This window comes from Anguilla anguilla, chromosome 12 (genome assembly GCF_013347855.1).
Source record: "Anguilla anguilla isolate fAngAng1 chromosome 12, fAngAng1.pri, whole genome shotgun sequence".
Taxonomy (NCBI): Eukaryota; Metazoa; Chordata; class Actinopteri; order Anguilliformes; family Anguillidae; genus Anguilla; species Anguilla anguilla.
Genome location: NC_049212.1, coordinates 9493784 through 9519783, shown reverse-complemented (window position 1 = coordinate 9519783; position 26000 = coordinate 9493784). Strand labels below are relative to the sequence as shown.

Here is a 26000-nt window from a genome sequence, read left to right as displayed (position 1 = left end):
AATGGAGGACCTACGTCAAGCAAGCAGGCAAAGCCATGGATCCAAAACAGTCAGCCTGGATCTACAGACATTTTTGGTGTACGAGAATGAATTGGATAAATTCCAAAATCTTCAAGGGGGGGAAAAAAAAATGTAACAAACATAAACGCCATTTGCTGCTCGAGAATAACTGATGTGGCCGAAGCCGAAATGTAAATGAGTGAGGATGACACTGACCACGTGAACAGGGTTTCCCCAAATACCGAACTAACCCGGGATTGGCTGCACATTGAGCATGGGGATGGTCTTTAAAGGAACGTGCGATCGGAGTTCTTTAACGGCTGATCTCCAGAAAGTCAGATATGGCTCAACGCCAACATGTAGATGAGTGAGGGTGACTGCGTACGATGGGGTGGAGCCGACACCACTTCCTGAACAAACAGGAAATGAACATTAGGTGAGAGACGCACACCGATAGGGGTAATGACGATCTTGAAATTCTACAGAGAGGTGAGGAGAAACAAGCTGTGGGCCAATCGTAGCGCAGGGTGCGGGACGCAGCCAATCGGAGCGCAGAGTCAGTAGTCAGGTGACAAGGGTGTTCTGTGCTGCATCTCCAAAACACGAGAACAGTCAGTGCACCAAAAAACGGGAAAAATGCGCAGTCGAACCAGCCGCAGGAACGGTAGGGGAGGGGAAAAAGCTGACCAATCACATCCCTCCATTCGCAATGCACGTCCCACCACAGAAAATATCGGTTTACATACATTCAGTCAAGTTTAAAAAAAAAAAGAAAGAAACCTCCCGGCTTTGGGGGGGGGGGGGGGGGGGGGGGGGGGGTTGGGCTGCAAGCTGAAGTCGCACCCTCCCACCTACAGACATGGTTCACAGACGCAAACAATTTGGAGACCTGGAGAGCCTACGACAGTCACCAAGAAACCTCCTACAGGACTGGGAGAAACAAACCAATTAGTGTGAAGGGGAGGAGCTTATGAGATGAGACACTGAGTGTGACTGGGTGATATGAGGATGATGAAGGGGGGGGGGGGGGGGTCAGGGTTACACACAGAATACAGGCAGTGCTCACTTCCCCAGGGTGAAGAGCATTATTACTCTGGGCCCCATTAGCTGTTCAGGTACTGTTCTCACTGTGATGACACGGCTGGCCTGTGAGCCAATGAAAAATCACCTCAGCCGAGTCTCCAGGCAGACCAGCCGGGTTGCTACCTGATCGCACGATGTTAACAAGGTAACTGGACCATGAATAAAGGGGGAATAAAAAGGAGGGAAACCGACGTTGCTGACGTCCCTCCTGAACCGCCACACGAGCAGGAGCGCCAGGACAGCACGGCGGTCTGCTGCAAGTCACACACCGAGCTCTCACACGCATGCACGCACGCACGCACGCACGCACGCACACACGCGCACACACACACCGAGCTCTCACACGCACGCACGCACGCACGCACACACACACCGAGCTCTCGCACGCACGCACGCACGCGCACACGCGCACACACACACCGAGCTCTCACACACGCACACACACACACACACTCACCGAGCTCTCTGTCACACACACACCAAGCTCTCTCTCACACACACACACAGAGCTCTCTCTCACACACACACACACACACACACACACACCAAGCTCTCTCTCACACACACACCGAGCTCTCTCACACACACACACACACACGCGCACACCGAGCTCTCACACACGCGCACACACACACACACACTCACCGAGCTCTCTGTCACACACACACACACACACACACACACACCAAGCTCTCTCTCACACACACACACACACACACACACACACCGAGCTCTCACGCGCACACACACACACACACCACACACACACCAAGCTCTCTCACACACAAGCACACACCGAGCTCTCACAGGGGTCCTGTAGTCGCTGACCTCACAGATGAATTACCCATAAGGCCACAGTGATGTGTAGGCCCGTACGGGACACAGGATAAGGAGGGCCGTGCAGCGAGTCGGCTGCCCGCTCTTCCAAGCCACAAATCCAAAATGTCCGCCAGGCAACCACACCGCAGCCTGCCGCCATTCCTGTAAAAACATCCGTTACGTATCCCAGCATGCCAGAGAGACCCCAACAGCGGACACGGTGGAAACCCCGATCCTTAAAAACATCCTCAAGGCTGCCGTCAAGCAGACGTCCTGAGAGAGAGAGAGACACAGGAGGCGGGGCGGGGCGGTTGGCGGTGGCGGTTGGCGGTGTATTCCTGCTGTGTATTGCGGCGGTTAGTCCCGGTGCAGCGGGGGGGGGGCGGGGTCAGCACGGGTGAGACACGCCTCCTACAGGTGAGTCAGAGGCCCAGAAGCAGACTCCAGGTAGGACGGAGTTATGATCAACCTTTATTCAGTTAACTCTGTAAGATTTCTTTTCTCTTTTTTGTGAAATTTACAATACCAAGGATCAAAAGTACTTTTTTCTTCTTTTCCTTCTTTTTTTTTTTTGTTTTTCGTTTTTTTTTTTGGGGACATCTGACGTGGGGGGAGGGGTGTGAAGTGGCAAAATTCATTCGTTGATAATCCTTAGACGTGGATTTAATTCAGGATTAGGGAGAGGAAAAGACAAAGACTGCTCCCAAGGGAAAAAAAAACAAAAAAAGTGCAAACTCAAGAGACTTGAAAAAAGAAAAAAAAAAAACTGCAGAGGGGGAAACCAGTGGTGCGTACGCTCCGATTAGGGAGGGTGGGGGGGCTCTGCCCAGAACAGGTGCCAAACTCCAGTGTGCGGTGACCAGGAGGGCGTGCAGGGCAGAGAGGAGTGTGGGGGGGGGGGGGAGGGATGGGGGGGGGGGGGCATCAGGGCGGGGTCAGCAGGGATCAGAAGCTGTCCACCCAGGTGCCAAACCCTCGTTCGGCCAGAGTGCGATTCACCGACACCAACTGAGTTTAAAAAAAAATGGGGAGGCGGGGGAGAGAAGGGATGGAGGAGAAAAAGAAAGAGAGATAAGGGGTGGGGGAGAAGGTGAAAGAGAGAGAAGGGGTGGGGGGGGGGAGAGAGAGAGACAGAGAGATAAATTAAAACACAGTCAGGAGGCAACCTTCATGAACACACAATTTCCTGAGAAGACAGGAAGGCATAACGGGTCAGCTGCAGTGTGCTTATCCAGAGTTTACACCTCAGCTTTAAACCTCCGGACCACCGATCTGTACCTCAACCGGAGCGGCTGTCCCAAGCAGCGGAATGAGGACCAGCAGCTGAGACGCAGTTCTGGTGGCCGAGGGGTTAAAACTCCGGCTAAGCACACAGGAAATGACCCCGGAAGCAGTCAGACGAGAGCTCCGGACCGGGTCAGAGGGACGTGCTCGGGGGGGGGCACACCCCGGTGTTGGGGGGGGGGGGGGGGGGCTTTAGGGCTGGGGCAGCACTTACCTCCTCCCCTACCATGTTCCACATCTGCACCAGGGGCAGTCCGGTGTTATTGTCATAGTTAGTCACCTGCAGAGGAGAGGAGACATTTTAAAAACTCTTACCTCTTCCCAGAACCTCTTCCACAGAGAACTACGCAACAGGCAAACCTGGGTCAAATACGTGTCTGTTTTGGATTCCGATACTTTTCTGTGCTCTATTGATCTTGCCTGGTGTAACTGAGCCTGCCAGTATGAACAGAGGGCAGGGTTGGCATTTCTTGAGAGTATTTCATTCGTTCCCAAACACCAGACAAGATCAGTAAAGCGTAGAAAAGTATTTGAATCCAAAACAAATTTGGATAGAAGAACAACAACAACATTCTTTGTATTATTTTTGTTATTAATATTAAGTGTTCCAATTTTAAAGTTTCATAATATCATCTGCAACCATGACGACAGCAGCCGAAGGGCGAGTTTTTATTTTTCTGTCCTTCTCGTACCTGTGCTAGCAAGGCCACGCCTCGGGTCATCTCCTCCAGGGCGGAGCTGGCCTCGGCCGAAAACCTCTCCTCACCTGCGCGGGGCAGTCAGAGAGGGGCGAGGGGTTAACCGCTGACCGCACGCTCCACAGACAGCACGGACGGGCCGTTACCGCCACACCAACACAACACACATAAGTAAATACGTCAGAGGGGAGGGGACCGTACCAGGAAGGGGTGCGATGTTGTCCAGCAGAACTTCAGCTCCTTGGAACGGCAGCGTCACAAAGTCCGACCTGAAGGAGAAAGGCGGCAGTGAGCGGGGCGGGGCTCTACAGAGGGGCGGGGCTCTGCAGAGGGGCGGGGCTCTGCAGAGGGGCGGGGCTCTGCAGAGGGGCGGAGCTCTGCAGAGGGGTAGGGCTCTACAGAGGGGCGGAGCTCTGCAGAGGGGCAGGGCTCTACAGAGGGGCGGGGCTCTGCAGAGGGGTGGGGCTCTGCAGAGGGGCGGGGCACTACAGAGGGGCGGGGCTCTGCAGCAGGGCGGAGCTCTACAGAGGGACGGAGCTCTACAGAGGGGCGGGGCTCTACAGAGGGGCGGGGCTCTACAGAGGGGCGGGGCTCTATAGAGGGGTGGGAGCTCTGCAGAGGGGCGGAGCTTTACAGAGGGGCGGGGCTCTGCAGAGGGGTGGGGCTGTGCCTAAAGGAGCAGAGCTGGAGGGTTCATACCCCTGCTGGGGCACTTATTTTATCCCCGTGCAACACATTCAGTCGAGCGGAGTGCGTCACCATGAAAATAACACAAGAACACTATTCCTTCCACAGAATCTCCAGTTCTACAGCAGACCACTGCAGTTGCTCTTGGAGAACAATAGGGGGCGCCCTAAAAATGTACAGAGTATACCAAAGGAAAACGGTCTCTTCAGAGGAAGTGACGGGCGGTGCGCGCGACGGACTCGCCTGATCTGCCGCAGCGTGTCGATCTTGACTCGGTCGTAGCCGCCGTAGTCCACGTATCGGATCTCCACCTCGCCGGAGTCCTTGTAGAAGGAGATGACCTGCGCCCGCCACCACGCGCCTTCAACTGCAGGAGCTGCGCAGATCACACCCACTGCGGGACAGAGAGGCAGCACTGTGAGCGCGTGCACCGACTGCACACAGACAGAGAGGCCACTGTGAGCGCCTGCACCGACTGCACACAGACAGAGAGGCCACTGTGAGCGCATGTACTGACTGCACACACACACACACAGAGGGGCCACTGTGTGCGCATGTACTGACTGCACACAGACAGAGGGGGCACTGTGAGCGCATGCACCGACTGCACACAGACAGAGGGCACCGTGAGCGCATGCACCGACTGCACACACACAGGAAGGCAGCACGTGCGCACACACACACACGCACACACGTGTGCAACATAGGACATAGGCATGTGACCCTGCAGGGGGCGTGGTCTGAAAGCAGAGACGGGCATGTGACCCGGCAGAGGGGCGTGGTCTGAGAGTGCAAGACGGGGCACGTGGGCGTCACCTTCGGCGGGCGAGGGTAAGGCGGGGGTGCCGGGCTGCGAGTAGCACAGGAACATCTGCTGGTCCAGGCTGCGCAGGGCGTGGTAGGTGGGGTGCGTGTGCTGCTGCACGAACACGTGCCCCGCCGAAACGATGTTCACCACGATCACCTCCACCGTCACCCCGTTAGGCAGGAGCAGCTGCAGGGGGGGGGGGGGGGGAAGAGTCAGGGTCCCGTACCAAACATATAACCCCCTCACAAATAACACTAATAATAAAAATAAGGTTTTAATGCATTTATATGTAGCTGGATAGGGGGAGGGCAGGGGAGGGGGGGTCCCTTACCCAGGACGTCATGGGCAGTGAGGGCAGGGTGAGGGGAAGAGGGGGCGGGGCGTACAGGTTGGTCAGGTCCAAGTCTTTGAACTTCTTCCCTATGAGGGCCAAGGCCTTGTCCACCTGCTGCTGCGTACCTGTGCGGGAGAGAACACAACACCATCAGCACAAAGACCAGCCAAAAACTACACCATCTGCACAAAGACCAGCCTGCAACACAATCAGCACAAAGACCAGCCAAAAACTACACCATCAGCAAAAAGACCAGCCTAAAATTACACCATCAGCACAAAGACCAGCCAAAAACTACACCATCAGCACAAAGACCAGCCTGCAACACAATCAGCACAAAGACCAGCCAAAAACTACACCATCAGCAAAAAGACCAGCCTAAAATTACACCATCAGCACAAAGACCAGCCAAAAACTACACCATCAGCACAAAGACCAGCCAAAAACTACACCATCAGCAAAAAGACCAGCCTAAAATTACACCATCAGCAAAAAGACCAGCCTAAAATTACACCATCAGCACAAAGACCAGCCAAAAACTACACCATCAGCACAAAGACCAGCCAAAAACTACACCATCAGCACAAAGACCAGCCAACAACTACACCATCAGCACAAAGACCAGCCTAAAACTACACCATCAGCACAATGACCAGCCAAAAACTACACCATCAGCAAAAAGACCAGCCAAAAACTACACCATCAGCACAAAGACCAGCCAAAAACTACACCATCAGCACAAAGACCAGCCAACAACTACACCATCAGCACAAAGACCAGCCAAAAACTACACCATCAGCACAATGACCAGCCAAAAACTACACCATCAGCACAAAGACCAGCCAAAAACTACACCATCAGCACAAAGACCAGCCTAAAACTACACCATCAGCACAAAGACCAGCCAAAAACTACACCATCAGCACAAAGACCAGCCAAAAACTACACCATCAGCACAAAGACCAGCCTAAAACTACACCATCAGCACAAAGACCAGCCTAAAACTACACCATCAGCACAAAGACCAGCCTAAAACTACACCATCAGCACAATGACCAGCCTAAAACTACACCATCAGCACAAAGACCAGCCTAAAACTACACCATCAGCACAAAGACCAGTCTAAAACTACACCATCAGCACAATGACCAGCCTAAAACTACACCATCAGCACAAATGACCAGCCTAAAACTACACCATCAGCACAAATGACCAGCCAAAAACTACACCATCAGCACAAATGACCAGCCTAAAACTACACCATCAGCACAAAGACCAGCCTAAAACTACACCATCTGCACCGTCACCAGCCTGCTACACCATCTGCACCGTCACCAGCCTACACCACCATCAGCACCCTCACCAGCCTGCAACACCACCAGCACCATCATCAGCCTGCAACACCATCAGCACCGTCACCAGCCTGCAACACCATCAGCACCGTCACCAGCCTACAACACCACCAGCACCATCACCAGCCTGCAACACCATCAGCACCGTCACCAGCCTGCAACACCATCAGCACCGTCACCAGCCTGCAAAACCATCAGCACCATCACCAGCCTGCAACACCGTCAGCACTGTCACCAGCCTAAAACTACACCATCAGCACCGTCACCAGCCTACAACACCACCAGCACGGTCACCAGCCTGCTGCACCATCAGCACCGTCACCAGCCAGCAACAAGAAATGTGTGTAATGGATGCTCCACCTTTGTGCCAGATCTGTAACTCCTCTGTGTAACACAGATGCTCACCCTCTGTGACAGATCTGTAACTCCTCTGTGTAACACAGATGCTCACCCTCTATGACAGATCTGTAACTCCTCTGTGTAACACAGATGCTCACCCTCTGTGACAGATCTGTAACTCCTCTGTGTAACACAGATGCTCACCCTCTGTGACAGATCTGTAACTCCTCTGTGTAACACAGATGCTCACCCTCTGTGACAGATCTGTAACTCCTCTGTGTAACACAGATGCTCACCCTCTGTGACAGATTTGTAACTCCTGTGTAACAGATGCTCACCCTCTGTGACAGATCTGTAACTCCTCTGTGTAACACAGATGCTCACCCTCTGTGACAGATCTGTAACTCCTCTGTGTAACACAGATGCTCACCCTCTATGTGACAGATCTGTAACTCCTGTGTAACAGATGCACACCCTCTGTGACAGATCTGTAACTCCTCTGTGTAACACAGATGCTCACCCTCAGTGACAGATCTGAAACTCATGTGTGTAACACAAAGATGCTCACCCTCTATGTGACAGATCTGAAACTCCTGTGTGTAAGGCAGGGTGGAGATGTAGATCTTCGCTCCGGAACTCTGTTTCAGGAAGCTCACGTATCTCCCTTGTTTCCCGATCAATCGTCCCACCAGATGCTGCCGGAGGAACAGAGGGCACGAGGTCAGAGAGGCCGTGCATTCACCAATCAGAGTGCAAACTGCCATGTTAAATATGTGTGTTAGAATAACCAATCAAATGGAGGACAAAAAGCAATTACAGTGAGTTCAACAGTTGAGCCGTTTATAATTAGCATTTAGCCATTTCAACGTGTGTGTGTGAGTGTGTGTGAGAGAGAGAGAGAGTGTGTGTCCGCCTGTGTGTGTGTGCCTGTCTGTCTGTGCGTCGGTCAGTCTGTCCGTGTGTCCCGTCTGTCCATCTGCGTGACTGTCCATCTGTCTCTGTGCATGTCTGTGAGTGTGTAAACACCTGAGCAAGGGTATGTCTGTTTGTGTGTATACACTGCATGTGTCCACATGTATAACTGCACGCAGATGCATGCATGCATGTACTGACGCATGTACATGCATGTAAAAGTGCGTGTGTATTTCATGTGTGTGCAGTGGTCACGCTAACCCATTGAATGCTGTGTCTTCGGAACACAGGACACCGATTCACTTGCATTCTGATAAAAAGAACTGCTTTTGCCACAATATGCCAAGACACAACAATAACAGAATTAATGCATGTCATCCAAAATTTAATTACGACACTTGTAACAGAAGCAGGATGAAACAGCAGGATTAGTGGGATGAAATGAGCTACAAATAATGTTTCAGCATTCTGATCAAAACAGATTTTTGCCACACAGGCTAATAACATTTAATTCCATTTTAATTTACTCAGGTTGAGCAGGGTTGCCGGAGTGTGCCGACTCTCAGCTTTCAGCTTTATTAAAATTTTGGGTTTCCTCTTAGAATCTTGCAATGCTACCAATGGCTGCGTATAATATTATGATCAATAAACACAAATGTCAGATAGCTGGCTCAAAGAAACAGGGAGTCATTACTTTGTTGTGGGTCAAGGCTGGGTTATTGCCCATTGTAAAAAAGTAAAAAACAAAATAAATAAAACTGGAATATCAGTGTTCATATTGTTTCCTGATACTGTGCTTTTTTGTGTAAAACACAGAACCCTGCATTAACAAAATCACTGGAGTGTATGTGTGTGTGTGTGCGTGTGCGGCGTGTGTGTGTGTGTGTGTGTGTGTGCGGGCGTGTGAGCTGACCTTTGGCACCTCGATCTCCCAGATGATGAGCTCTGAACTCTGTGTGCTTCCACTGGGACCATCTCCTGCCCCCAGAGTGCAGCCACTGTCCACACTGTCCATACTGTTCACATCTGAACCTGAAACAGAATCCATACTGTTCACATTCAAACCTGAAACAGAATCCACACTGTTCACATCTGAACCTGAAACAGAATCCACACTGTTCACATCTGAACCTGAAACAGAATCCACACACTGTTCACATCTGAACCTGAAACAGAATCCACACACTGTTCACATCTGAACCTGAAACAGAATCCATACAATCCCACAGCACAGGTGACAGAAAAACCAGCATTTCCATGGCTCACCATGAGCTTATCAGCAGTGGAAAAACCAACACATCTAGTGTGTACAGGACCTTCCCCCATACCCTGCAACATTCCTGTTTAACCTCACTTACACACACACGCACACACCTTTCCTCTCTGAAAACCTCAAGGCCATTTCATATTGACAGGTATTTCAGCATATAACACGATTACAGGTAGCGCTGTTTTCTGAGGCCTGTCCCAGGGCTGACCGGGGCAAGCACATTCGGTTCGAGCGCTGACTAGTGATGATTCCATCTCATCTCACTAGTGACCCCCGCTGGACAATCAGGGGACTGCAACTTTACCTGTACAGCCTTGGACTCCTACCCAAGAGCCTCACTTGCTAACTGTGGCCTTACAAGAACTGCGACTACTACAACGCGCTTCAAAGGACAACAACGCTTGTCTGCCCAGCGGTGGAGGTTACAGAAATGCGAGCCAATACTGGACTGGACTGTCAAAATTTGGGAGAAAAATTGGGGGAAATTATTTTTTTTTCCAAAAAGGTAATGTTTTCACAGATCAGTCAGACACTTCCACGTGAGCCAAGTGCGCTGCACCCAAGGACAACGGTTAGGCTAAACTTCAGGATTAGCAGAAGCAGTCATCACTGTTTACTCTGTGCGTCAGCTCTGATTCACGCCAGCAGCACGCAGCCTCTCACCTTCGCTCGAATAACCAGTACAAATACGCCGTACTTGCGTATCATTTAATCACAAATCCTTTAAATGCCACCTCAGATTAGTTTGACAGTGCTTAAGAGATAACACCAACAGTGATTTCATTGATAAAACATTTCACTCAACATTACAACATTTACTTTTACAAGACAGCAGAACAAAACAAAAAACACAAAAGCAGAACACTAAGAAACAGACCGCTCCGAGCGGCACACAAATTTCAACAATGAGACCAAAGTTTTAAAACTTTCCCACGGAGAAAACCAAGGAAACTAAAAAAGAAACAGAAACTGCAAGACAGACAGCAAAAAGGCAACCTTACCGTACAGTTCAGCAGAGTAACAGCAGTCTAAAAAGTCTCAGAAACCGAGGCAGCAGCTCTCTAAATCTCACTCCTGTGCCGTTTGGGAATGACAGCAGCTGTGGCCACCATACCCTCCCAGAGGTAGATCAACACGCGTTTCCTACGTCAAGGCCCTGACCACACAGACTCATCAACAGCGCCCCCTGCAGGCGTGCAGTCACATTGCGCCGGGGATTTCCCTGCATTGAAATGTCTAAGACGGGCCTCCTAAGGCAACTACAGGAGAAACTGTGCGCTAAATAACCTGTAAAGTGATTAGAAATAGTCTGAGAGCCCTATCCCGAGCCAGGAAATAGCCTGCGCATGCCTTAATCTCACCAGCGTAACCGTGGAGATAAAGAACAGCTACCAGCCTGACAGGGCCGTTATCAGAATGATACCGTTCTCCAGTCAAGCTTCCGCAGATCAACTTCGCGATTCATAATTAAAATGAACATGTGACCAAAGCATTTTTAGACGCCGTCCCGACTCACCTCCGGAGTGGTCCGCCTCCGTCTCGCCGGAGAGGAGCGCCCCGTTCCCCAGGCCCGCGCCGTTCAGCCCCGCCCCCTCCAGGCCCCGCCCGCCCGGGCCCTCGGGGGTCCTGCCTCGGCAGATCCCCGAGAGGTGCAGCAGGCGGTCCCGGCCGGCCGGGGGGGCGCAGGACAGCCCCGTGCTGTGGAGCAGGTCCTCGCTGCTCGCCCCGTCCTCCGACTGGCAGGTGCTGCACCCCGAATCTTCCGCCGCCGCCGCCAGCGCCGCCGCCCCCCCCACGCCGTCCTCCGCCCGCAGCTTGCTCAGGCTCGGGGGCGTGGCCTCCGCACAGGGGGCGGGGCTCCCCGGCTCCGCCCGCTGGCTGGGGCCGGCGGGCTCCTCCCACGACGGGGGGGCCAGGCAGCCGTTCAGCTCCTCCCCCCCGGCGTCGGAGAGCCGGAGGCCGGCCGCCGTCGTCAAGTTCGTCGTTGAGGACAACGACGACCCCCCCTCCTCCATCCCCGACTCGGACCGCCCCTTTGAGGGGGGGCTCTCCTCCGTGGGCGTGTCTCGCGAGGTGCACGGCCTCCCATTGGTTACGGGGGTGCTGCTGCTGGGCTCCCAGACGACCCCGCTCTCCTCCCCCTCCTCCTCCTCCTCCTCCTCCTCGTCATCTTTCTGGCTTTGACAGAAAGCCCTGCCCCCGGCCCCGCCCTCACCCCGGCTGACTATCAGTACCTCCTGCGCGGCGGCCAAGATGACCTCCGTGATGAGCCCGGCGGCGAGCCGCTCGATCTCCCCCGCGCTTCCGGCTCCTTCCGCCGGCTCCTCCTCCTCCGCCCCCGCCGCCGCCAGCCCGTTCTCCTGGGCGGGGCCGAGCCGCCCCGCTTCCGCAGCCGCGACGGGAGGGGCAGCGGGGGGGAGCGCGGCGACCGCTGTGGCCATCGTTGCAGCCGTGGTCGGCGCGGTTGTCATGCTAACCAACGTCTCCGTGGAAACGGGGGCCTGCTGGGCGGGTTTGGGGGCCTGCTGGGCAAGTATGGGGGCCTGCAGGGCGGGTATGGGGGCCTGCTGGGCGGGTATGGGGGCCTGCTGGGCAGGTATGGGGGCCTGCTGGACGGGTATGGGGGCCTGCTGGACGGGTTTAGGGGCCTGCTGGGCGGGTATGGGGGCCTGCTGGGCGGGTATGGGGGCCTGCTGGGCGGGTTTGGGGGCCTGCAGGGCGGGTTTGGGGGCCTGCAGGGCGGGTTTGGGGGCCTGCAGGGCGGGTATGGGGGCCTGCAGGGCGGGTATGGGGGCCTGCTGGGCGGGTATGGGGGCCTGCAGGGCGGGTATGGGGGCCTGCTGGGCGGGTATGGGGGCCTGCTGGGCGGGTTTGGGGGCCTCTTTGGAAGGGGGAGCGTCGGCGCAAGGCACTGGCGTTCTGTCTGCCGCCACCTCCCCCTCCGGCTCAGGCCTCACGACGCTGGCCTGCGCCGCGTCGGGTGCCTGCGGGGGCGGGGCCGACGTCGACCGCTCCACCTCGGCGACGGGGACCCCCCGGCCGCTCCCGGCGACGGCGCCCGCGGCGGAGTCGGCGTCGCCCGTCGCCGTGCCAGCGGCTTCCTGGGCGTCGCCCACGCCCGCGTCCCCTTGCTCCGGCCTCGGGTGCGCGACCTTCGCCTCCACCGTCTCCGCGGCGACCGGCCTTAGGTCGGAGTTCCTATGTCCGGCGGCTCCGCCTCCGCCGGTCTCCAGGGGAAGCGCAGAGGAAGAGGGGGCGGGGACGTCCGCCCTCTCGACCGCCGCGCACAGGGGGGCGTGCACCTCGGCGGTCACTTCCTGCCCCAGCGGCGGCTCTTCCTGCACCCGGAACCGGCCCCGGCCGGGCTTCCTGTGGGGCCCCCTCTCCGCCGTCCCGTTGCTGCCCTCGCTGGGCGACGACAGCAGCCCCAGGGCCCCCGGCACCGCCCCCTCCTCAGAATCGTGGCTGGTGATTCGTCCTTTCTTGCGGGAGATGTACCACCACCAGCCAATCAGCGCCAGTACCCCTGGCAGTGTGTACGGGACGAAGGACCGGAACCTCAGCGGCATCTCCTCAGGACCCTAGCAGCTACACCTGCAAGAGAGAGAGAGAGCACAGGAGGTCAGGACCCTAGCAACTACACCTGCGAGAGAGAGAGAGAGCACAGGAGGTCAGGACCCTAGCAACTACACCTGCGAGAGAGAGCACAGGAGGTCAGGACCCTAGCAACTACACCTGCGAGAGAGAGCACAGGAGGTCAGGACCCTAGCAACTACACCTGTGAGAGAGAGCACAGGAGGTCAGGACCAGAGCAACTACACCTGCGAGAGAGAGAGCACAGGAGGTCAGGACCAGAGCAACTACACCTGCGAGAGAGAGAGCACAGGAGGTCAGGACCCTAGCAACTACACCTGCGAGAGAGAGAGCACAGGAGGTCAGGACCCTAGCAGCTACACCTGCGAGAGAGAGAGAGCACAGGAGGTCAGGACCCTAGCAACTACACCTGCCTGAGAGAGCACAGGAGGTCAGGACCCTAGCAACTACACCTGCCTGAGAGAGCACAGGAGGTCAGGACCCTAGCAACTACACCTGCCTGAGAGAGCACAGGAGGTCAGGACCCTAGCAACTACACCTGCGAGAGAGAGCACAGGAGGTCAGGACCCTAGCAACTACACCTGCGAGAGAGAGCACAGGAGGTCAGGACCCTAGCAACTACACCTGCGAGAGAGAGCACAGGAGGTCAGGACCCTAGCAGCTACACCTGCGAGAGAGAGCACAGGAGGTCAGGACCCACAGGACGCACGTCTCCACGCTGCTTTCTGCCCCTGGGTCGGCTTTCTGCCACCTCAACTCCCCTTCCCACAGTCAGCCGCTTAGAAAACCTCTATTTCAAATGTCCATTTCCGCTAGTAATCACTACAAAATTCTTCCGAGGTTTTAGTCACAGTGCTTTGAAAACTGACGGACAAGAAGATCTGGAATGTTTCCGAACTGTATCAGTGTCTAAAGGGTTAAAGTATTTCAAATACATCCTTTACTCAGGTCTGGTGTTTGTGTATGTGTGTGTGTGTGTGTGTGTGTGTGTGAGCGCGTGCATGTGTATACGTGTGTGTGTGTGTGTGTGTGTGTGTGTGCGTGTGTGCGCATGTGTATACGTGTGTGTGTGTGTGTGTGTGTGTGTGTGCGCGTGTGTGTCACAGGGTTGCACAGCCAGGTAAATGTCCCCTTAATCCACACACAAACGTTTTCCCCATGGAGCCACAGGCACGGGCTCTAGGCCCTGTGGAAAAATGCGGCCCACATCTGACGGCGACCTCCAGCGGGTTCACGCAAGGACACCGTTCCCCGCACCGGCACACCAGGAGCCGCCCCCTCTGTGTCCCGTGCTGGGAATACTGAAGGTGCTTCAGCACTCCACGAACTCGTTAACCCCTCACCCACCCCCCAACACATCCCCCCCCCCCCCCCCCCCACCGCAGGGAACTGTGGGATAGCAACTAAGGTCAAATCCCAACAAGCCTGTGAACAAGGGGTGTTTTTCCACGAGCTTTAAGGTGAACTTCACCCAAAACGGCATTTCTGAATGCAAAATGGTTTGTCCGTTTGATAAGACTTGTCAGATAAAAGTATCCAGAAACGCTTGTGAAGATAACGGTCTGCAATCTCAGAAAAATCAGCCAGTGACGTGTTTTGTATTACGGAGCGCACCACAATCTCAAAAGCCTGCAATTCCCCGGAAAGGAACAGGCGGCAAAGAGCAAGGAATGAGCGGGGGAATTCCAATTTTTGGCTTTGGACACAGGCCACCTGCCCCTCCTTCCCACAGGAATAGGAAACCAGTCAAGATGATGCAGTTTCCCGTAAATTCCCTGACAAGTAGGCTAAAATAAACACCATCGGAATGAATCGGACAAGATTACGAAACTCGCTTTACTCTGGTGATTGGTGACTGACTACAATTTATATTGCTAGCCAACTGCCTTGTGCTATTGCTTGAAATGACACTCAAGGCAATGCCTTAGAGCAACCAAAGTTGCGTAAAAATTGCTTTGCGTAACAAGACACTTATAATAAGCCATTATGTCATACGCCAGGCCCACTCAGACCGATTTCCAGCAAACTCGATATCGGTCTGGCTAATATCTGTCCAGTCACAAAAGTCACCGATTTTAGTTTCATTTGGTTTACGAGACATGATTTTAAAAATTGTAGTGCCCCCCTATTGGTTACTTTCCGTGTATTTTCCCCAGATCAGGAGCACCAGTGCTCTCTGGCAGACCTTTTCCGCAGAACACTGCTTCCGTTTTTAGCTCATGGATAAGCAATGTCTCTAATGACACAATCTTTACCAGCAACTTGGCGTCTGACGTCATGCTACACAAAGGACGTCTCACAAACAGGAAGTGCGGAGCTGACTGAAAGGCTGACGTAGCATTTATTCCAAAGACGAAACGTGCACATCCCCTCCTTTCACGCACCACCGCCGACTCAGGTCCGATCCACGCCCAAGAAAAGCAACGCGGCACAAGGGATTGTGGGAAAACGCAGTGGTGAGAAACAGCCTCGCTTCAGACGCAGGACATGAGTATGAGTACGGCACCTAGAAAACCAAAACCGAGAATGCCTCCCCAAAATCGGCCAGACAAGGGTCCCAAACACACAACGCATTCCACCTTGACAGATGCTGGGAGAAGTTGATACACCCTACTGCAGGTCCATGAGGGTATCAGCTTTTCCCAGCATCTGTAAAGGTGGAATGCGTTGTGTGTTTGGGACACCCTACTGCAGGTCCATGAGGGTCCCAAACACACAACGCATTCCACCTTTACAGATGCTGGGAGAAGCTCATACACCCTACAGCAGGTCCATGAGAATTTTCCAGGAAACTCATTACAAATCAAAAGATTGTTAAAGATCAAAGTCTCTCTAAACGATCAGTGATCTGCAGCCATCTCTGCAAGGATCTTGAGCGTTTACAATAACGCATAAAATAAATACTAACTACTAACTACAGACGGCAGTCCGCTAGGGCCTTAATTATCATCCACAATCCAGACTCAAAAACTTTCCGTTAGGGCACAAGACCTCGTTTGGTCAGTCGGTCTTCTCGGTAAAGGGGGCAAAACTCTGGAACTATCTACCCACTGACCTAAAACTAGAGACTGATGGCAGTGTTTTTAATAGAGGACTTAAATTCCGGCTAAAATCAAAACAGTGCTCACATGAATAAATTGTGACTAGTTTATTGTTTTGTTGTCTTTGCTCTATAGCTGATGTATTTAATTCTAACTAATGCTTTTTTCCCCTTGTGTTTTAATTGTACATTTTACTCTATTGTTTTTTTTGTTTGTTTTTTTTTTTTCCCAAAGCCTCCTGTGGACAAGTGTTGAGAATTAGCATGTATGCTAAAACACTTAAGCAACGCATCTGGTTTGTCCAATGTAATTGTGATGTCCATGTCAAATAAACTTAGACTAATAAAAATTGATTACTGCATTTTGATCAGTCCTTTTTCTACAGCTACAGCGTACCTCAGTTTACTCATGGTGTAATATGTAACTGGAAAATCAAATGCCATCATACAGTCAATAATATGAAAAAACACAAGGATATGACATTTTGTCCTTATCACCCAGCCCTACTAAACACACAGAAGTACCAGAAAAGGATACGCGTTAAACAACCGGGGAAACTGCGATTCGGTTTCTGAACAAACAGCAAATGAGCCGTGTCCTGAACGCATTCAAACCCCACCACACACGCGCAGGGCTCAGCGAGCACAGAAAACTCAACGTCTCAATGGGAGAAACTCCTGGGGACGCAGAGCGACTGCGAAACCACAGCCACTCACAGCAACCCCGACGCAACAGAGGGGCCTTTTATAAGAGACGCTGTCCGATAGCCTGTTTGACGCCGCCGCTTGTTCGTTGGCGCCTTTGCGTTGCCGTTTCGAATACATTTGTTTTAACTGTCGTGACGGTGTAACTGTTACAACCACACCAGCTCTGGCAGCGCACACTTATGTATTGTGTGATATGAGAGAGAGAGAGAGAGAGAGAGAGGGGGAGAGAGAGGGGGGAAGAGAGAGAGAGAGAGAGAGAGAGAGAGACAGAGAGAGAGAGAGACAGAGAGAGAGACAGACAGAGAGAGAGAGAGAGAGATGTATTAAGAGAAGTGAAGTGTGTTTGTATTGTATGATATGAGAGAGAGAGAGAGAGGGAGAGAGAGAGAGTTAGGTGTACTAAGAGAAGTGAAGTGTGTTTGAGACTGGCAGATACTGTACACAGAGGTGAACACACACACACTCCTGCTCTCTCTCTCTCCAAGTTACTATTTAACAGGGCCAGCTGCCTGACCCGGGGCCCCGTGACTGGCCAGCCGGAGCGCTCCGCCCGAAGTTAAAAAGGGAAGGGGAGATGCCTTTCCATAAGAGACGTGGAGGAGAGCAGACCGAGGCAGGCCCTCGGGGGACCCGGCCCACGTGGTCTCACCAAAATACACCGCCGGGGCTTCTCCCCTCCGCTCCGCGGGACGCCCCCACACGCCGCGCGGCAGAGCGCCCGTACAGCGCGTTTGGAGCACGTGCGTGCCCGTCCCGTCCCGTCCTGCAGCGCCCCCGGACTTCGACCCCGCCTCGTTCCAGCGTAGCCGCGCTCCTACAAGAGCCGGGCGGGGCTGGGCGATGAGTCACGACGATAACCAGAGTACGATAGCGATCATCGCCACTGAGTGGTGGTGCGTTGTCATTCTTTTCATCAAACCTGGTGTGGTGATAAACTTCCAAACTTCAAAGGCTGAATTAACTGCTTCCAGGGAAACGAACGTCACCCCTGGTATGATTTGAGTGTTCATTAGTCAGCCAATCAGCGGCAAGGCCTGGCAGCTTCCGTGTAATTGACAAACACACACCACACGGGAGCTGTACGATCTTGCTGCAGACTGGCCATCTTATCAACACCCAACAGATAACAGTGGTGGTGTTTTTCTTCCCCCGGGATCATGTAACATGACCTCTGAAGTTTGGACGTTTACTACCGCACCAGGTATGATTACAGAAAAAAAAATAAAGGGAGAAAGCCAATACACCAGATGGTGGCAAAGATCATTACTGCGTTTGATAATTACTGTTAATAATTGAACAGTTTTTATTGATAATTATTATCGCCTAATTTATCTCCAATTCGTTTAGAAGTTTAGTTACCTCTTTGGAGAGAAGTTGGAGAGACGAGAGCAGACAGTACAAGACAGCGAGAGGAAGAGGGGAGGGGTGAAGACTGCAAAAACTTTTTTACATTTCCACAGAAAGCGTGGGAGGGCGAAAAGAAAGCAAGAGGAGGTGGAGGGGTGTTTGATCAGACGGGAAAAAAAATGACGGAAAAGGAAAGTGAAAGCAAGAACCAGGTCCGTGAACAGAAGCACCAATCAATCAACAGGAGTTTCCACCTGTGCATTTCTATTCACCTCGCTGGGAACATCCCCCCTGTGAACAGGGACAGCCCCAAACGGACAGTGGCGTCCAGACGTCCCGCATGGTGGCTGTTTCGTCAAAATTCCAACACAAAACCAAAGCACCCCTCGGATCCCTCTCCCTGGCCCCCTCCTTTCCTGAGTCCCACGAGCTCTGAAACCACACTTAGCCCTTCGATGAGTTAGTTCTCTGGAATGTTTTTTTTTTCTTCCCCAACATTCTAAGTCAATGTTCTAGAACTCCACTGCTTTCCAATTACCAGCAGTGATTGTGACATCAGCATTAGAATGTTCAGTTAAGAACATTCTAATCACACATTTGTGATCTCCACACCTAAAAAGTGGGGGTGGGGGGGGGGGGGGGGGGGGGAGCTGAGGGTCAAAAGGAAAGGCTTTGGTCTGGAACAGAAGGGGAGAACCCTGATCCAGAGCTTCTCAACAGCAACCTGTACCCCACCTACACTGCCATCTGTACAGGAGTCCACTCCCTGGGATCACACACCAGGGGAAACCCATTCTGAAGGGATGAGGGATTGCGAGACCATCAGCACAGGCTGGGCAACATCTGGGCCCCCTCTTTGTCGGGACGTCCCAGAGGAAGCCCCCCTCACTGGGATAGTGGTGCCAATGTCGATAAAAACTACAATAACGACAATGCAACCTGGCTGTTACATGGAGACGACGACCAATTTGGTTACACTGAAACACGCGGGTCTCAAATACGTGAACAAAAATAAAAATCCTTATTTAAAGAAGTGCTCTTTACATGGAAGTGATGCAAACGCATGAAAGAAAGAGAAAATAGTACAAAGGGAAAGGTTAAAACGAACAGATGAAAGTCAAAGACAATGAGCAAAGAGTTCAACAGCACAAGCTCGCAACAGTTCACTTAAATAGTTCATTTAAAGTTATTTAAAAGTTCGCGACTGCTGTGAAAACATCCAAACGTAGAGAGCTAAAAAGCTTGTTTGTTTTGCCCCTCAAAGTGAGGACACAGTAAAGGGGCATGAAAAACAGCCCATCGTAAACTTCAGAGGGCCTGACGAGCGCCAACAGCCTCGTGGCATATCCGCAGAAGAACACGACACCCGCATTGTTTTTTTTTCCCCTTCACCAGAGCAGCTGACGAAGTCAGCAGGTTTCCGCAGCTACAATTCCCTCACCTGTGAAAAGAAAGCCGACGGCACTGCATCACAATCGCCGGAATTTCGCTCAGTAGTGGAGAACATCAGTGTTACTCTCAGGAATACAAAAATACAGAACCTTCTTTAGTAGTATCTTCCTTTATTGGCTGGACCGCAACAGCGGGGGCCAGCCCTACAAACGCAAATGTCTGTGACTGACTGAGCGAGTGATGAAGTTACACCATTGGCCGGCCGGAGAAGTCCAGCCATATACTAGGTTTTGACCAGATCTTGTTTTTATTTTCATCTTACCATTCATCTAGTTTATGTACATTTCCTCTTATCATTGTGTCCTCCCCCCCCCCCATTTTGGAATTGCAAACGCTCTTTCTGTGAAGCACTTTGGGCTGCAAAAAACCACATGAAAAGTGCTACATACAAATAGATATTATCATCATTGTTATTATTAAGACAGAAAGATGAAAGAGAAAGGCCAGGAAAGGCTGCCATTATTCATGTACTGCAGATTCACTACCCGTGCGCTGTGCAATTTCCAACAATTCCTTCAACAACAAAAAAATGAAACCCCTACGGTAATTCCCCACAACCCCACTGCCCTGCGGCAGCATTCCCATGGACGGGGGAGGGCTGTCATTGGAGGGCAGCGAGGCAGAAATGGCCATTCACACGTGACAGAATTGGTGGGGGGGGGGGGGGTAGCTCAGCCAATCACGCGGCAGTATTACCCCAGAGCTGGGGACTCTCTTGGGCCTACCAGCACAGGCCCACGTTGCTGGACCATAAGCCCCTGGGGCAGCACAGCACATGCAGGGTTTTTCCAGCCTCAGAGTAACGCAGAGGTGGTACTTTAATAACGATCATGTGATCAACCAGACCACGTCTCGTTATGGTGAATTACACTTTCTAAACGGCCAGTGACCATCAGATGATGACTGTACTGTCTTTTCACCTGCTCCTCCTCACAAACTCGCCCTCTCTCTCAAAAAAAGTTATTCTACAGGCCGTACCTACATAGTTGAAAACATTAAACTGATAGGACGTAGGAAACTTTTCTGAAAACACTGGATGCGCTCGGGTGCAAGAGAAAGCAAGGTTTAGGCCACCGGACCGAACACAGCGAACTCGAGGCGATGTCTGATCACGCGCCCCATGCACACAGCTGCTGTAGCTTAGCGCTCTTCTTCAGTAGGGCCCTTCCTGGGGCACCGTGCCGGTTACGATACAGCGCCACACCAGAGTAGTGCCGCCATTGCAGTTACAAATGATACAAATGCACCGAGCGCAGCGCTAGCATTGATGTTCACTCGTGCCGACACCGGGAAGAACTATGTGGACACGGCGCAAATTTAGGAGGAGGCAGCTGCCTCAGAATTCTGTATTCTCAAATCCCTGCGCTGCCCCCTGCTGGAGACCGGCGACCCATCCCGGCCTGGCGCAAGGAGGACCGCCTCTCTACTCCCGAGACAGAGAAACAAAGACCACATGGAGAACAGTGGAAGGTTTACAGGGTCAAACAAAAAAAGAAAAAGCCCATAACATTTTTTTATTACACAAATTCCTGTGCCGAACTGAATTAGAACTGACCCCATCCTTGACCCCAGGAAGTCACAGCTACATCGTCTTCCTAAAAGTTTCTTAAAAGTTTACCTGTCAGAAATGAACTAAAATCTCAAAAGGGTGGCAAATAGCTTCAGCAAAACAAGAGCGAGGATATGGACCGTGAAAAACATTTTTCTAGTTTATAAAAGTGACCCTCCCTTTATAGAAAAATGGCCATATCCATATCACGGCCATAAAAGTGTGTCAAAATACACAATGACTTATATTGGCACATGGGGAGACATAAAAACGCTTACAGCAACTACATGTTCCTGCGGGGGGGAAATTTTAATTGACCGCTGTCTTGCACTGAAATGGGTGGCTGAAAGACCGATACTGGAGCAAACTACGCTGGCGCGAGAAAACAGCGCTTAGCAACAAGACCAGGAAGTGAGCTTCACAAACGAAGCCCGAAGTTTCACCACAGGCGTCATTCAGCACCGCCTCCGCAAACTGCTCTGCACGTGCCGTGTGCAACGTCCTATTTTGTAATGAAGTGGCGCGAGTTTCGTTCAAATCAGTGTTTATCCTCATGTTCACGTCACAAATTAATCATCATACAGTCGCAGTGTGCAATTTTAATATCCGTTACTTCCGACTAAAAACAATACTGCTGGCATCGGGTACAGCAAATCAGCATACTGGTGTGTGAATTCATACTGGTAAAACTAAGGTACACCACCCAGCCCTACCCTCCTTCACCCGCCGACAAAAAGAATTATAAAAATGTGGAAATGTCTTCTGAATTAGGACCATGTAAAATAATTTAATGAAGACATGGTAAATGTATGCATGTAATTGCATGGTCATGGATAAATGTACGTACGGTGCTTATTTTCTAAAGCATAGAAACATGACCCTTGTATTGTGACATGAAAATGTCCAGCAGTCATATTTACTTTGGTGTAATTTTAATTTTCCATAACATAAATTACCCACATTTTGCAATTTAAATTGAGGTCAATTTTCCGCAGCCGAGAAATTTGTTTATACTAAACCATCTTACGCTATGCGATCGAATACTCGCATTTTATCAGAGGGGTCACTTTTCGTAATAGAAAAATGGACTTGCAAGTCATTTTACAGTCTGACATGGCCCTTTCCATAAGAGCTATACTTGAAGAAGTGAGGCCAAGCTTGCTTTCAAAAGCCTTTACACCGTCACGCACCCAGGACATGAAACCAGAGCCCTTGGCACGCGTCTGAACACACCGAAACAAAACCGTACTAGCGCTACCACCGCAGCTCCTCTTGTGCGCACCCTCCACGGGTTTTTAAACAAACTACTATTACGAGCACCGATCGCCATATACTTTTCATCCCCATGGAAACCATTCATCTGCAAAGGATACCCCGTCTTGAAGACAAACATTTGCGACTCACAGTCCGAATTAGGGGAAATGCTAATCAAAGTAACAAATAAAATGCCGAAACTTTTAGCAACATTTACAGTTGGTTCGAAACAGAGTAGTTTTGCTGTTTTGATGAATGTGTGTGTGGAACAGCAAACCTGTCATCATTACAATTTAAACTGCCATTCATTAACATCTAAGGATAAGTGACTGTGGTCAGACAATTTGACTTCACATCTGGTGATGTAAAAAGGATAAAGGCTAGATATCTGAACGTGGCCAATGCAAATATTTAACTCCTGTCAAACCAACATCAAAACCTAGCAACAATGCTTCAATACAACAACTCGCATAACAAAATTGCTTTTGGAAGCAACGCAGATAGTCGTTTTTTTTTTTGTTTTTTATATTAGGAACCAAGTGCACTGAAGTTTATGACAGCAAAATAATACTGTGACTCTTTTGCATTCAAAAAAATACTCAACTGTACAGACATTGGTAATTCAGTACCAAATCAGAAAAGCAGTAGTTTCTGGAAGAAGCCCCAAAATTGCAGCAGTAGAAGCCACCTGTGCAAAAACAAAGTTGACCTTGAAAAAACGTGTAGTGACAGGTCAACCAGAACCGCTGGTAACAGCATTTTGTCATGACTGAATTTGGAGACCTCATTTGACTACTAGCAAATCCTGTCAAAGGTTAGGAAGGCCCTCGTGCTGTAGGAACGTCAAACTTTTGAACGACATTTCTAACATTACAAAGTCGGACAGGCGCGCCTGACATCGTGTCTGCTTGCGCCACCCGAGTGACCTTAACTTGTTTCACACACCGACAGTACTTTACATGTTTTAACGGCAGACAGGAAATGCCTCACCTTGTCATACCTACGGCCAAAAGTGAAAACCGAGCGCCCCCAGCGAGGTGTTACAGGCTCCACCTACAGCATTCACCTTAGCCGATAAGGTGAAACCAACACCCAAACTTAAATTTAAAAAAAGCCCGTAACGCACCAGCACGCTTTCCAGTCCTCCGCACCCGCCGGTCCCCCGGCCTGTGTACGTGTGAGACCTGTATGTGCGAGAAGACTGAAGTCATGAATCAAGCTGCGTCGCTGTACGACCTTGGGCGGTTGATAACTGAAGGGTCACACTATATTTGCGGAACATGTCACAAACCATGCGAGTGTGGGGGGCAGAAGCACCGTAAGAGGCTTATTAGACGCGTGTAGCTCCATTTAGAACACAAAGCAACCTCTAAAGCGCGCCTCCAACAAATATTCCTGCAAGAGAAGCAGCGACTAGCTCGAAGCCTAGTCAGTCTCCAAACATTTAATAAATTCACAGCAACAGAATACCAAACTGGTATATTTGTGCCTGGTTAGCATGCAAACGAAATAAAATGGTTTGATTTCAGCAAAATAAATAAATAAAAACCAAACGAGTACCTATAGACAATGCAATGCATACTGTCCATACTAGCATTAACTGAGATGCGTAGCTAGCGGAGGTTAGCTAGCTATAGTACAAGTCCGGATCATAGCAAGCAACCAGCTAATGTTAGCGGTCGAACGGATACTGTGCACGGCCGTTCTCCTTTCGACATTATACATCCTCTGATCCCAACAGACATTATCCGCAATAAAACGCACGTAAAATAATACCCTATATTCCATAAACACAGGCCTGCTCCATGACTGCAATGCTGAAATAAAAAACAGCTGATTAAGTAAATGTATGCAACCGTATAACCTATGTTATAAAAGCGTGCTAGGCCGCGGCGCTGGTCAAATTAATACTCATCTGAGCAAAGGAAGCGACAGAAAACACACCGATATCGTTAGTCAACGTGAACACGTTATCCAGCGATTACGATGTGTGCATCATCGATTCCGATCGGTGTTCGAGCCATGTTTGGCAGCCAGCATACATGTTGCAGGTGGTCCGGTTTGCACTCCACGAAACAACCCAGTTAGCAAACGTTAGCCATCATGCCGCGGCGTGCATCTAACAGCGCAATAGCGAACTCCCAATCTCCCACTAGCATCTAGCCAGCTCTTTCGCGAGGCTTCACTTAATCAGATTCTGTCCGCCGCAAGCTAAATATTTTAAACGCAGACCCGACCTGTCCTCTGACCCGAGACCTAACCTTAGCCAACTAACCAAAAATGGTAAGATATACTAAGCTTGCTAACGAATTTAGCAAGCTAAATTCCACCGACGTATTTCCCTAGAATTAACCCGCAAGCAAGCTGGCTAGTGTGTTACCTTATTTCAGTTCACGGACTCAGTAATGTGTTATGCGAAAGCAACACACATTTGTGGACATGCATCAAGGAAAATTAGGGGACTTGTAAACTAACACTCAGCATGTTTAATGAGAGTGTAAGATTGGCTAATATCACAGCCAATTGTGCTAACTGCCTACTAGCAAGCTATATCAGTCTGCAGGTTGGCTAGGTAGCCAAGTTAGCTAACTATAGTGTAACGTTAGCTACAGCAAGTTCGCTAGCTCGATATCGTCCTTTCTGTAACTGTCTAGTTTAGTTAACTGTAGATATTAACTGACACATATTACGACATGTGAAAAGTCTAGACTTACCGTGATTATTTTTATCCCGCACCGCCACCGTGAATTATAGTTAAACGATATCTATAACCTGGGCCCGACTCAATCCCAACGTGTCCCCCTCTGTAAGTCTCTCTCCTCCCCACGTGCTGACCGTCCTAGCACTAGACTCTAAAAACAGATCCAACAGCTGATCAAACCTCGCGATGGTTTCTGCAACGAGACGGGATTCTCGCGGACGGGTTGAAACTGGATAATCTATTCCTTCCATTTTGTTTCAACTTCTTCGCACCTTCTTTACGAAAGCGCTCCTTCCAGAGCCGCTATGGAACCTTGTTTCAATGCTCAGTTTTCATAAATTCCCCTCTCTCGCGCTGGTGGATGGCAACGTCAGGCACGCATCGCAGCTAACGGGCAATACACCGATTTGTGTTTTTAAAGATAAAAGCATTATGGGCGTGCTTGTAGTACTTCATTAGTACTACGGTGGACGTGCTATCATAATATAGTGGAAGTGTGGGCGTGGTTATTTCGAGGGGCTTACTCCATTCGCCTTTTTTTATTTACCTTGATAGTCTAAGGTGAAACACTGTTCGCCCATTTCCCAAGCTTGGATGGGCATGACACTCTCCTAAAAATTAGCAATAGCGTTGAAAAAGGGAAAGGTTACAAGACCGTGTACATAACAATTTTAGAGGATACACAAACTATCAAACCCAAAGAGCATTGCATTAAGAAAGCCAATCACAGAGCTCATATTTCTATCTGGTCCGCCATTTTGTTGAGGTA

The 26000-nt window shown here is 51.0% G+C and overlaps 1 protein-coding gene across 1 annotated transcript; it reads right to left on the bottom strand.

The window, feature by feature from the left end:
- Positions 1–2353: 2353 nt before the first annotated feature.
- Positions 2354–25391, bottom strand: akap1b (A kinase (PRKA) anchor protein 1b). The gene is made up of 11 exons (XM_035385651.1): positions 25245–25391; positions 11103–13180; positions 9230–9348; positions 7973–8099; positions 5711–5838; positions 5388–5565; positions 4815–4965; positions 4086–4153; positions 3879–3952; positions 3401–3466; positions 2354–2910 (listed from the first exon to the last, which is right to left on the bottom strand). Exons 2-11 carry the CDS (start codon positions 13153–13155, stop codon positions 2848–2850), a joined length of 3027 nt encoding a protein of 1008 aa, XP_035241542.1. The 5' UTR covers positions 13156–13180; positions 25245–25391; the 3' UTR covers positions 2354–2847.
- Positions 25392–26000: the final 609 nt, after the last annotated feature.